Here is a 12,580-nt window from a genome sequence, read left to right as displayed (position 1 = left end):
ATAACTTGTGAAATGGGACATTCTGCATAACGAGTACTTTTACTTTTGGTACTTTGATACCACTACATTTTGATACCAATACTTTTGTACTTTTACTAGTAAATTTAGAATTCCGGACTTTTACTTACTGTAACAGAGTATTTCTACAGTGCCATATTGATATGTTTACTTAAGTAAAACATGCAAGTATTTTTTTCCACCACTGGCTATAGGTTATCTAAACTCACTTTTCATATAGAGCAGTTGTAACTAGTCTAGGTCTTTCTACTGCATTGATGTGCTTCTCCTACTCTGCTCTCTGTTTCACGAGCTCCCGCGTCCCGACATGACCAGTCTGTAGAGAGCAGTGTACAGTACTGTTTACCTGTCTGTAGACTACGGTGTTGGGAGTAGGGTTGAGATCCAGAACAGGAGGAACCCAATCCAACATTGAGGAAGCGGAATCGGTTCCATCACATTTGGAACCGTTTCCGGAACCGGTTTTCATCACACAGTCAGAGCTGGTATGTGGACTTCACGTCTGCTATACAATTACAATACCGGTGGTTCTCAAACGACTTAACTCATTGAGTGCCATTGACGTGTTTCACGTGTTTTACCGCTATGGCGCAACGTGCCAATGACGTGTTTGACGTGTTTTTGAAAAAAAAAGAAAAAGTTCAGAACCCAATATATCATTATCTGAAGATTTGCAGCTCCATCCACTCCTTGTTTAATTTATAACTGAAAAAGGCTGTATCTCGCTTCCTAAGCACTTTTTTTTTACTTTGATTTTAAATCTCTGGCACTGGGACAACATAGCCAGAAATAATTCTGGCACTCTGTGAGTTAATTTCAAGGACCACCATAACTCTTAGATTACATTTGGAACCCCTATACTCTTATAGGCACCGTTAAAGGGAACCGTTAAGGAATCGGACCGTTCAGAAGGATCCGGAATCATTCAAATCCTAAAGGATCCCTAACCCTAGTTGGGAGCAGTGTCGTTCGGCAATTTTCACAATATTTATCTGTGGAACCGAGTCAAACTAAATGTAATGCCTACAATTACAAGGGCTTATCAGGGTGGGGGGGTCCCCAGTTCAAATATGATGATTTTGGGGGGGTCGCGACCTGAAAAGGTTGGGAACCCTTGCAGTACAGTAGTGTTTACCTGTCTGCAGACTGTTGTGCTGGGAGCGGTGTACAGGGGAGTCCTGGGTTCCGGCTCTGTTGCCGACGGCGTGGGACATCCAGTTGTAGAAGCTGACCGACGAGGGGCCCGACACGCCCAGCAGGGGGTGCTCTGTCAGCATGTCTGTCCCCAGGCTGTTCCCTAAGGAGCAAACACCAAGTGGTTAGAACTGTTAGAATTATTTTCCAGCTGTATTTTGGGTTTGTAATGTTTATGTTTATGACGACACTGGCGTCAAACAGGCATTAGCAGGCAGGGGCGGACTGGGACCAAAATTCAGCCGTGGAATTTTGGTCCGAACCAGCCCACCACTCCCCGGACCGTTTTGTCAACGGGGGGGGACACGTTTTGTCAACTGGCCAGTCCGCCCCTGTTAGCAGGGGTTTGCGGGTACCAAGGTTATTATAGTTTTACTTTTTACGTTATGACTTTATGCTTTCAATTTCAGTTCGTTTTAATTCGTTTTTAAAGCAGGTCTGCTAGGTTAGATTTGTTTTTATTTTGTGAAAATGCTTAGTTTTTGTTTAATTTTTATTCGTTTTCATTGTTTTACTGTAATATGGGATAGACAGGGGCAAGATTCAAAAAGCTCATAAACATAGTTATGCAAGCTCACAGGGCGTTACGTCACAATGTGACGTGTTGTGAGCTTATAGATTGGCTATTTTCCCTATTTCCGAAGTAAGGACATAATCTCAATGATTTTAGTTAGTTTGAGTTAGTTTTGTAAACACAGAATACAGTCTTGCTTTAATTTTTATTTCAAATGACTTAAATGTTTTGCCAATACTTTTCTTAACACTTGTGGTGCCAGAGGTTTATTAAAATATTATATGTTGAGTGCCAGGATGTTTAACCATTTTTGAACCTTTTTCAAGTAGTCACAAAATATTTTCAGTGATCACCGTCCTCACGGTGATCCCCTCATTACACACATACAGGTCTCGTACAATCGGGGGAAAAAAATTAAAAACATTCGGTAATCCGTTCCATAGTTGCAGCCAGTTGAAAATAGTTAAATTAACATTGTAAAAAAAAAAAGTACACAGGAGCCGAGATACAGGTTTTTGAAGTCATAAGTTAACCAGGAAGTGGATTGGAGTCTAAATCTTCGAACAATGATATATCCTGGTGCTGTGAAGGAAAAAACGTATATATACGGTTTTGGCACCCGACGTCAGTTTTTGAAAAAACGTATATATACGGTTTTGGCACCCAATGTGTTAAGTATAATAACCCCGGTGGGTACCTGTGCGAGTCAGAGAGGTGCTCTTGGCCACGGTGGAGGCAGGGGGCTCGTTGTTCCTCTGGGGGGCGCTGTCCAGCAGGCTGCGCAGGCTGCCCGTCAGGTTGCTGAGGAGACTCTCTTTGCGGGGGCTGTCCTTGGCGGGGGGCATCCCTGCTCGGCTGACGTGGGCCGGGGAGTCAGCAGCTGTGTCCCCGCTGGTGTAACTCAATGACTGGTACGGATGAGAGCCCTGAGAGAGAGAGACAAACCAAATAATAATAATAATAATCCTCCTTTTTTTTTATTTTTATTATCCCACGATTTTGTAACCCTTTTTTTCACCCGGTGGCAATTTTCTAAGTGATCCTGGGCGCTACACTCCCCCCACCAGCCTAGGGAGCCCAGGGCCGAGCTCATTCCTCCTTCAATGCATGAGAGCCAACTGACTTTCTTGTCACCTGAGAGGGGGGAGTTTCCCTGGTTGGACGTAGTGCGTGGAAGGAACACGTTATTCCAACCAGTTCCCTTCCCCTCCATCAGGCACCCCGACTGTCATGGGGGAGGCGGGAGCGACCAGGATTACTACATGTTTTTGTGAGGGTATTAACTACCCTAGGAGACACGGGGAGAACATGCAAACTCCACACAGAGTAGGCCCTTTCGCCAACCCCACCTAGGGTATGGGCACTGATGACGCGGAGGAGAAGACACGGAGGAGAAGCCCCCAGTGCCCTCAGCGTCCCCTGCGGGAATCGAACCCAGGACCTTCTTGCTGTGAGGTGACAGCGCTACAGACTGCGCCACCATTAACTGATTCTGCTGGGGACCCCCCTCAAGGACCCCTGGGTGTCCTGGACCCCACTTTGAGAACCATTGGTCTACTCTAAGACAGCTCAACATCATAATCAATCATAATAGTAGGCTTATTGTAGTCGTGTTGATGTGACTATCAATAAAGGCATCGATAGGACTGTTGATAGTGCATTGATAGTGATTACTGTTGCTGCTAGTAAGTATTTGTCTGCTATAGAATATACATGTGTTCTTTTTACAGCTACAGGGCTATGGATACTGTTGAAGGCTTATTATTATTATATTCTTACCTTATCTTAGTTTTTCAAATTATTATTATTGTCACCTCACAACATTGCATGTTGCTTCTTGTACCTGTAGAGTAGTGACAATAAAATCTTGATACTCTTGATTCTTAAACCTTATGTCACCACCTGAACGTGCCTCCATGTTGAACGTACATGCGTGTTCCCGTCTCCCGACCATGAATGCACGTCTATTCAAAAGCATGGAGTCATGTAGGCAGGCAGGCTGGCTGGATGGCTAACTAAAATGTGTAAAACTAAACTCCGGATTAAACTTCCATAGATTATAGAAGGTCAGATAGTTAGCTATACCAATAGTCATCGCAACCAAAATTATGTGTACAGCTCTCCATTGTAGGTAAAGGCTGAATGACACCAGCGTGTTTCTGAAGGTGTGTTCAGCCAGCAGTAGGTCTCTGTGTCAAACACACTGATGTTGTTGTCCTGGTGCCCTTCATCATCCCCAATACAAACATTTTTGTCCCGATGATGGTGGCAGAGCGACGTGATGAACCGGGCACTGGAGTGCCTCCGGTGTTAATTAAAGACCAGTGGTTTTCATTAAAAAAATATAACTAGTGCCATCCTTTCTAGAGCCCGCCTATGGTCTCAAAACTAAATCAGGTAATTTACGCACACACACGCACAGGCACACACACGCACACGGATGCCTCAGTGATACATACACGCACACAGACCGTTTCTGTATCCGCTGAGCCTCTTTAGATCTTCGTCTACCTCACTGCGCCATTTAGCGGTCGTGACACATATATTACAACAATCCTGCGTTATTCTGCATGCTGTGTAACATTCTAGCGTTCTGCTGGTGGCCCAGAATTCAGTGGACATTTCAGCAACTGCAGAATCCTGAGCGAGTCTACTTAAACCCTATACTTACGGCATTAACAAACCGTTGAAAACCAATCCTTACACGGTCCCAATATGAAGGACTACCTTCAATCTACTACTACTAATCTTTGCATTGGTTCTGTGATGCTGTTATTATAATTGTTTTCCTGCTGATCGGCTATTTTTGCCGAAAGTTCACCCCAGAAGCGGTTAAGAAGTACTAGCAGCAGAAGGTGGAGTGGTACCTTTATTTTGAGGGCGTACTCGCTGTGTGTGTGGGACTTGGACAGTTTCCTCATTATCTCCACTCCGCTCACAGGACCCGTGTTGGCTTCTTTGGGTGGAGGTCGACTGCAGGCTCCCTCCAGTAGCATGGTATGCTCACTCACTGTGGCTTCATACAAGAACACAAAACTGTTAAGACACAATCCATGCTATGTTCACTCACTGTGGCTTCATACAAGAACAACCAGTGAAAGTTACCTTTCGTTGGAATATGTGGTTGAACACGAGCTGATGCTCTATGCACCTTAATCTCATGTACAACTCGCTGATATTCTTCTTGCACCTTAAAAGGGACAGTTCACCCCCAGTATTACTTTCTTTTCTACCGATAAGTCACCCCAGGGAGACTTGAATTCATGGAGACACAAAGAGTCTCCTTTGTGTCTCCTACCGGAACTGCTGCCTACCGGTCCGCTGGTCATCAGATTATTGGCTTAGGAATGCGACAAAAACAAAAAATATCCATGAATTCAAGTATCCCTGGGGTGACAAATCGATAGAAAAAAAGATTTTTTTGCGGGTGAACTATCCCTTTAACACATTGACTGCCAATCGCGTAGATCTACGCGAACCTATTTAAAGCCGCCACGTGCCAATCGCGTAGATCTACACGAAGTGGTGTTTTGTTTTTTTTTTGGAAAAAAAGTTCACATTGCACTTTTTTCAATTTTCGATACACTTCCGTTTCCGGTAGCACCACCGGAAACGGAATTATCCGGGTTCCGTTTTTTCTGATCGTATCCGCTTCCTGTCTAGAACGAAACCTAAAAGTCGATTATCTCGGTTGTTGCTTTTCTCATCGCTGATCACTGTTTAGCATTCACCGCTGTAGCTTCAAGATGGCGGATCGCAAAGCGAAGCGGTCTTCACTGCTCGTTCAGGTTCAGGTTCAGGTTTCAGGTTTATTTGTTTTGTCATATGTATAAATACAAGTATAAATACAATGAAATTTGTTTTGCTCAGAGCATTCTCAGTCATTATATACACATAAACAACATCTATAGTGCAAAGAAAAGACAAACACAAAATACAAAATAAAGTGCAAGTGAATGACCATACAGTGCAAAACAAGGTCAGCTGTTCAACAGCCTGACTGCCTGAGGGAAGAAACTGTTACTGAGACGGGTGGTGCGAGAATAGATGCTCTGGTAGCGTTTTTTGGAAGGAAGTAGTCTAAACAGGGTATTTGCGGGGTGGCTGGTGTCTTTAATGATGTTGTGGGCTTTTTTCATACAGCGAGTGGTGTAGATGTTGTGGAGACTGGGTAGTTCTGTGCTGCCGATGATTTTAGCTGCTGTTTTAATGGTCCTCTGCAACCTGTTGCAATCCTGAGCGGTCGTGTTACCGTACCACACTGTGATACAGCCAGTTAAGACACTTTCAATTATGCAACGATAAAAGTTCACTAGTCCTTTTGTACTTAAGCCAAATTTTTTAAGGCGCCTCAGAAAGTACAGTCGCTGCTGCGCCTTCTTGAGGATGTACTCGGTGTTGAATGACCATGTGAATGTGTCTGTGATGTGTATGCCCAGGAATTTAAAGTTATCAACTATGTCGACAGATGACCCTTTGATGGAAATGGGGGTGTGGATACCTTTGGACTTCCTAAAGTCTACAATGATTTCTTTGGTCTTATTGGTGTTAAGTGAGAGGTTGTTGTTATCGCACCATAGAGTTAGATCTTCTATCTCCCTCCTATAGGCCCTCTCATCACCGTTGGTTATTAAACCGATCACTGTGGTATCATCCGCAAATTTAATTATGCTGTTATTCTCACATCTGGCGACACAATCGAACGTAAACAAACTGTATAACAGAGGACTGAGGCAGCAGCCTTGGGGCGCACCGGTTCTGGTGAGAATTGTGGATGAGCATCTCTCTCCTATGCGTACACACTGGGGCCTGCCTGTCAGAAAATCAAATAGCCAATTACAGATGGAGCTGCCCACACCAAGGCCACTGAGTTTCAACACTAATTTAGATGGTACAATAGTGTTGAATGCGGAACTATAGTCTATGAACAGTAGTCTGACATATGAGTTTTTCTTTTCAAGGTGTACCAGGGCAGTGTGTAAAGCAAGAGAGATTGCGTCGTCCACAGATCTATTTGAACAATAAGCAAACTGAAATGGATCAATGCTAGCAGGAATGATGCTCTTGATATAACAAATGACCATTTTCTCCAGACATTTCATGAGAACAGAAGTCAAAGCAACAGGTCGATAATCGTTGAGACAGGTAACAGGTTTTTTCTTGGCAATGGGCACAATTACTGTTTTTTTAAAACACAATGGCACCACACACAATGACAGGGACAGGTTAAATATGTCAGTATAGACCCATGACAGCTGGTCATAGCATGTTTTAAGGACACGAGAGGCTACTCCATCTGGCCCTGCAGCTTTATGAGCATTAACTTTCTTGAACGCTTTACTCACAATCCTCTGCGTCACCTGTAGGTCCACCACCTCAGGTGGGATCTGCGCCGTTGTAACTGGGTCCATGTTGTGAGCCTCGAAGCGGGCAAAAAAGTTATTCAGCTCGTCCGGTAGGGACGCGGAGGTGTCAGTAATTGAGCCTGACTTGGGTTTATAGCCCGTAACTGCCTGCAGTCCGCTCCACATTCGCCGCGAGTCACAGCCGCTGTAGTTGTGTTCCAATTTGTCCATGTACTGTCCCTTTGCAGCTTTGATAGCCCCTCTCAGTTCGTACCTGGATCGTTTGTAGCGTTCGTCGTCCCCGGATTTGAAGGCGATGGTGCGCTCCCTCAGTTTAATGCGTACATCATTGTTCATCCAAGGCTTCTGGTTGGGATAGGAGCGAACGGAACGTACTGGGATGCAGTTATCCACACAGAACTTGACGTAGCCGGTGACAGTATCAGCATATTCATCCAAACTCGTGGCAGAGTCCTTGAAAATGGTCCAATCTGTCGCATCAAGGCAGCCCTGGAGTTTGGTAACGTGTTCTGTGGACCAGCACTGTACCGGTCTCACTGTGGGCTGCTCACACTTCACTTTCTGCTTAAAGGCAGGGAGTAGAAGCACGGCCAGGTGGTCGGATTTCCCAAAGTGAGGACGCGGTAGCGCTCTGTAAGCAGCCTTGATAGTGGAGTAACAATGATCAAGAGTCTTTTTACCTCTGGTTGGGCATTTGACATGTTGATAATACTTTGGTAGCACAGTTTTCATGTTACAGTGATTAAAGTCCCCCGCCACAATTGATATGGCCTCCGGGTGCATGGTCTCCTGTTTGCTAATAACGCCATACAGCTCATCCAACGCCTCGGCTGCCTTGACTTCTGGCGGAATGTAAACAGCCGTTAGCAATACACAGGGGAACTCCCTGGGGAGATAGAATGGTCTGCACCTTACGGTGAGATGTTCTAGCACTGGCGAGCAGTACTGTGAGGTAATAACCACGTCGGTGCACCAAGTGTCATTAATGAGGAAACAAACACCACCTCCCTTTGACTTGCCCGTGACCGTCCTGGAACGGTCTGTGCGGAACACAGAAAACCCCTCCGGTTGTATCGCCCTGTCGGGTGTATTAGGGCTCAACCACGACTCCGTGAAGCAGAACACACAGCAGTTCTTTATGTCCCGTTGTGAACGTAAACGGCTGTGGAGGTCATCCAGCTTGTTCTCGTCGAGAGACTGAACGTTGGCGAGCAGCAAACTGGGGATCGGGGGTCTGGTCGGTCGCCCTCGTAACCTCACTAGGACGCCTCCTCTCTTCCCCCGTCTGTGTTTGTTGCTGCTCCGTGGCGGGGTATCCGCGTTGCCAGCGTTGTTGTTGTAAAGTTCTCTCGGTAAATACCGCGGCTTCCAATCGCTAGGAACATCCATCCTTATGTCCAGTAATGTCTTGCGGTCATAAACAACAGTGCACGACGTACTTCGTCTCACACAGATCCCCTGTGTGTTTAGAACCAAATGAACGCGCACTTTTAACGGATTTAGCGAGGTCTGTGGCGACATGAAAAAAACAAAAAAACAACAATAAAATGCTGGCACTGGTGAGTACATTATGATATTAAACTCTGACATGGGATGTGTTAATGTCTACATCATATACCTTCTGATATGCTCATGTACCTTATTACAGTATGTCTAACATTATAATAATAATAATAATAATAAACTTTATTTGTATAGCACCTTTCATGACATGAAATGCAGCTCAAAGTGCTTTACAGAGCAAGGATACAATTACAGTTAGAACCAATTTAACAATAAAGCAAACAAAAATAAAATAAAATAAAATAAAAGCAGTAAAATGCAGTAAAATGCAGTGGCCCTCGCCACTACACAACTACAACACAAATGGATATAACTTAAATGTAGTGGCCACTGTCCTCTACAACACAGCTAAAGAAATATCCACACTTCACACAATTGCCAATATTACATGTGTACCTTGTGTACCTTAGTAATATATCTTCACACAATTGTCAATATTACACCTTAGTAATATATTTTCACTTAGTAATATTACACCTTAGTAATATATTTTCACCATGTTTACCACGTGTGGACTAGCCCAGGGGATCTGCTAACTTATCACATCCAAACCACACACCGTACACCCCTGAGAATGATATCGGGGTTATACAAGATATATAGAATAAACATAGACAAAAGGATCTGCCCTGGAGGGTCCACAACGTGTCGACGTGCCCCAGAGGATAATTCACTAAATCCTCCGGATGGAGTTATCAGACTAAAAATAAAATAAAATAAAATAAAAGCAGTAAAATGCAGTGGCCCTCGCCACAACACAACTACAACACACACAATTGCCAATATTACATGTGTACCTTGTGTACCTTAGTAATATATCTTCACACAATTGTCAATATTACACCTTAGTAATATATTTTCACTTAGTAATATTACACCTTAGTTACACCTTATGTACATATTGTACCGGATATGCTATGTGTAAATAATGTAGATAACCTTTATTTTAGATTTTTCTTTCTTTCCCCCCTTGCTTTGATTGTGACTAGAGACAGGTGTGTGGAGACTAGTTTGGAGCCTAATCAGCTGCAACTCTTCAGCCTCTACAGTTATACCGTATACACTCTACCCTGCTCTTCATTCCTTGTCAGACCATAGTAATGTACTGAGCTTTTTTAACCCAGAAACTGCCCAATTCCAGTCCTGTTTGCCTGCTCTGTTTTTGCTGGTTCCCTGGACCTTGCCTTGCCTGCCCAGCCAGCGTAAACCTTGGTCTCGAGTTTTGGCCTGATATGTTTGATGTTTACCTTACTTTAAAACATTGTGTTGTTCTGCTTGGCTGGTATTAAAGACTCAGATTTCTGACTTATTCTTGCCTCTGTGTTTTGAATCTGCACTTGGGTTCAACTAGATCAGGGGTGGGCACTGGGCATCTTTGATGATGGAGAGGGCCACTATATAGACTGAAGTAATTAAAGCGGGTCATGTTTGCATGTTTGGAATTGTAACAGCTGAAATCAATAATATATCAGTATTCTGATATTAACCTGTGGGCCGCATTAAGTGAAGGTGGAGGCCGCATGTGGCCCCCGGGCCGCCAGTAGCCCATGTATGAACTAGATCAGGGGTTTTCAACTGATTTTGACCCAGGGACCACCATCCTGACTAAGAGCAACCTGGGGACCACCACTATTGTGCGTGGTGGGTCCATCATAGACCCACCCCACACAATAGTGGTGGGGGGTTCATGCACCACAGGGAGCTGGAGAAAATAGCTATAATATCAATATAATATCTAATAAAATACAGTGATTTTGTTTGAATATGATGGAATATGATTAAGGATTACTGTGATTATGGTAAGCTCACATTTCATATCACACATACAATACAGTAACAACTTTTTTTAATGCATAGCCAGGGACCACCTGCAATACCTCCGCGGACCACCGGTTGAAAACCCCTGAACTAGATTATTAAGCGTTTCTAATATTGTATTCCTGTTCACGCATTTCCTACATTGCATTTTCAAAAAAAGGAGCAGCCAGCCAAGAACATACTGAGCTGAACGGACTCCACCGACCAACAAGACTGCAGTTTCCCACCTGCGTCAAATTCGAACTCGGCCCCGTCGGCACTGGTGTCACTCTGCAGGGCGGCTCCGTTGTCCAGGCCCAGCATGAAGACCTCGGCCAGGCTCTGCTGCGGCGGCGGGGCCTCCTTGGGCTTGGGCAGCTGGTTGGGTCTCATCAGGCCGATGGCCTTGAAGCCCTGCGTCACCACGATGAACTTCATCCACTGCCGGGCCAGGGCCACCAGGCCTTTCTTTAGAGTCACCAGAGCTGGGAGGCCGTCGTTCTGGAGTGACATGACGACTGCTGTTATGCCCGATTCCTAACTCAAGACTAGCTTAAAAGAATGTCTGTCCTTAAAATACAATTGGAATTCGTAGAACACCTGATTCCTAACTCTAGGACACAAATTATAAAAAACAGTATAAGTAAACGAAAATTGCAGATCTACAAGCTCCCAATGTGTCTTGATGCAATGCGTTGTGAATCAAAATCAAAATTATTTGTATCCTGATTCAGAGCCTGTAGATCGGCGATTTTCAAATAGCCTAAGTATAAGATAGAGTTTTGCAATCATCTAAATGTGCAAAGTAACTAGTAACTAAATAATTGTGATTATCTCAAATAAATGTGATCAGGCCTAATTGAGCTAACGAACCATGGTGGCTCCCTCTATAACAGAGTAGTCACCAGAAGGGATGTAACATATAAAGCAGTGATATACAGTACTGATACATTACCATGGTGGCTTCCTCTATAACAGAGTAGTCCGCTTGCTGCAGGTATCGATGCAGGATGTTACACAGCATGCAGGACGGGTTCTCGTGGAGGTAGCGAGCTCGCTTGGTCACACGGTTGTACTTGCTCCGAATGGGAATGTGGATGCTCTTTTTCTGTTTGGGAAACACGCAAACATATTAATGTCGTTATGGTTTTTGTCATTGTTGACATGCTGTTACAATGGCTTCCATTATAGAGCAGAATGTATAGATTTGAGTGTATGTGCACGACAAAAAGTATTCATCCAGACCATAGTACTGCAACTTTATGAATAACGTTAATGAATTTAACTTAAGCTAGTAGATTAGCTCTAGGAAAAACAACATATATCCTATTGAAAATCTATATACACACAACACAATTATAAGGGTTCTATTATGTTTCAGGCTCTGAACTTTGTTGTTTTCTTTTTAAGAACTGCAGAAAACATTAAACACGTTCTTAATAAAGTTAATTAAAGATTATCCTTAAGAAGATGTTCATGAATGTAACCCAAGAACTTAAAGCTGAAGTTTACTTTGTTGCACACCGGTGTCATTCGCCGAAAATAGTCAATCAACAAGTTCACAACATGTCACAACACGTTGTGAACCTGTACACTGGTTGCTTTCGGCACACAACACTGAAGTACAACGGCGTATAAATTCCACTATATTGTATGTGAGCATGTGTGTATTGTACAACTGTGTGTGCTGTATGCTGACCTCGAGGGCTTCGGTCATGATGCAGCCCATGACGGCACACACTCGCAGTGTTCCCTCCATGTCCAGTTTCCTCAGTGAAGACTTGAGCTGGTCGATGGGGACCAGCCATGCTCCGATGGCAGGGGTGGCTGTACTCAACAGGTTCAGCTGCCTGGTAGAGACACCGTCACAATTCATTCATTCACTGAATCAATAAAGCTCCATCTCAGTTTTTTTCAATTACTTTTTTCGTTTATTTTATTTTATAAAAACAATATTTCATTTTCCAATAAATAAATGAATGGAGAAAAAATAATGAATGAAAACAAGTTACACACTCGCATATGCAGTAATTTCATTTACGTTTCGGCCCTTCGACCTTCCTCAGAATCAACAAAGGAGGTTTTCAATTAATCTATCATGGTTCAAATGGAGTTTGAAGTTTCAATG

The 12,580-nt window shown here is 43.8% G+C and overlaps 1 protein-coding gene across 16 annotated transcripts in view; it reads right to left on the bottom strand.

Moving 5' to 3' along the window:
• Positions 1 to 12,580, bottom strand: part of kiaa1109 (KIAA1109) — a 157,602-nt gene that overhangs the window by 86,403 nt on the left and 58,619 nt on the right. For 15 of the 16 annotated variants that reach the window (XR_013932188.1, XM_080415114.1, XM_080415123.1 and 12 more), the window contains exons 42-47: positions 12,152 to 12,302; positions 11,408 to 11,560; positions 10,701 to 10,953; positions 4,594 to 4,742; positions 2,424 to 2,652; positions 1,154 to 1,315 (exon numbers count right to left, since the gene is read on the bottom strand). Coding sequence is in view for 15 of the 16 variants with exons in the window: in XM_080415114.1 (XP_080271240.1) it covers positions 1,154 to 1,315; positions 2,424 to 2,652; positions 4,594 to 4,742; positions 10,701 to 10,953; positions 11,408 to 11,560; positions 12,152 to 12,302 (1,097 nt within the window). In the remaining variant the exon portion in view is untranslated. The remainder of the gene's footprint in view (positions 1 to 1,153; positions 1,316 to 2,423; positions 2,653 to 4,593; positions 4,743 to 10,700; positions 10,954 to 11,407; positions 11,561 to 12,151; positions 12,303 to 12,580) is intronic. The other variant, XM_080415124.1, reaches the window with a different exon arrangement.

This window comes from Gymnoscopelus braueri, assembly GCF_963280865.1.
Source record: "Gymnoscopelus braueri genome assembly, chromosome: 19".
Lineage (NCBI taxonomy): Eukaryota > Metazoa > Chordata > Actinopteri > Myctophiformes > Myctophidae > Gymnoscopelus > Gymnoscopelus braueri.
The sequence above is the reverse complement of the archived record's forward strand: the minus strand, read 5'-3'. Positions and strand labels throughout refer to the sequence as shown.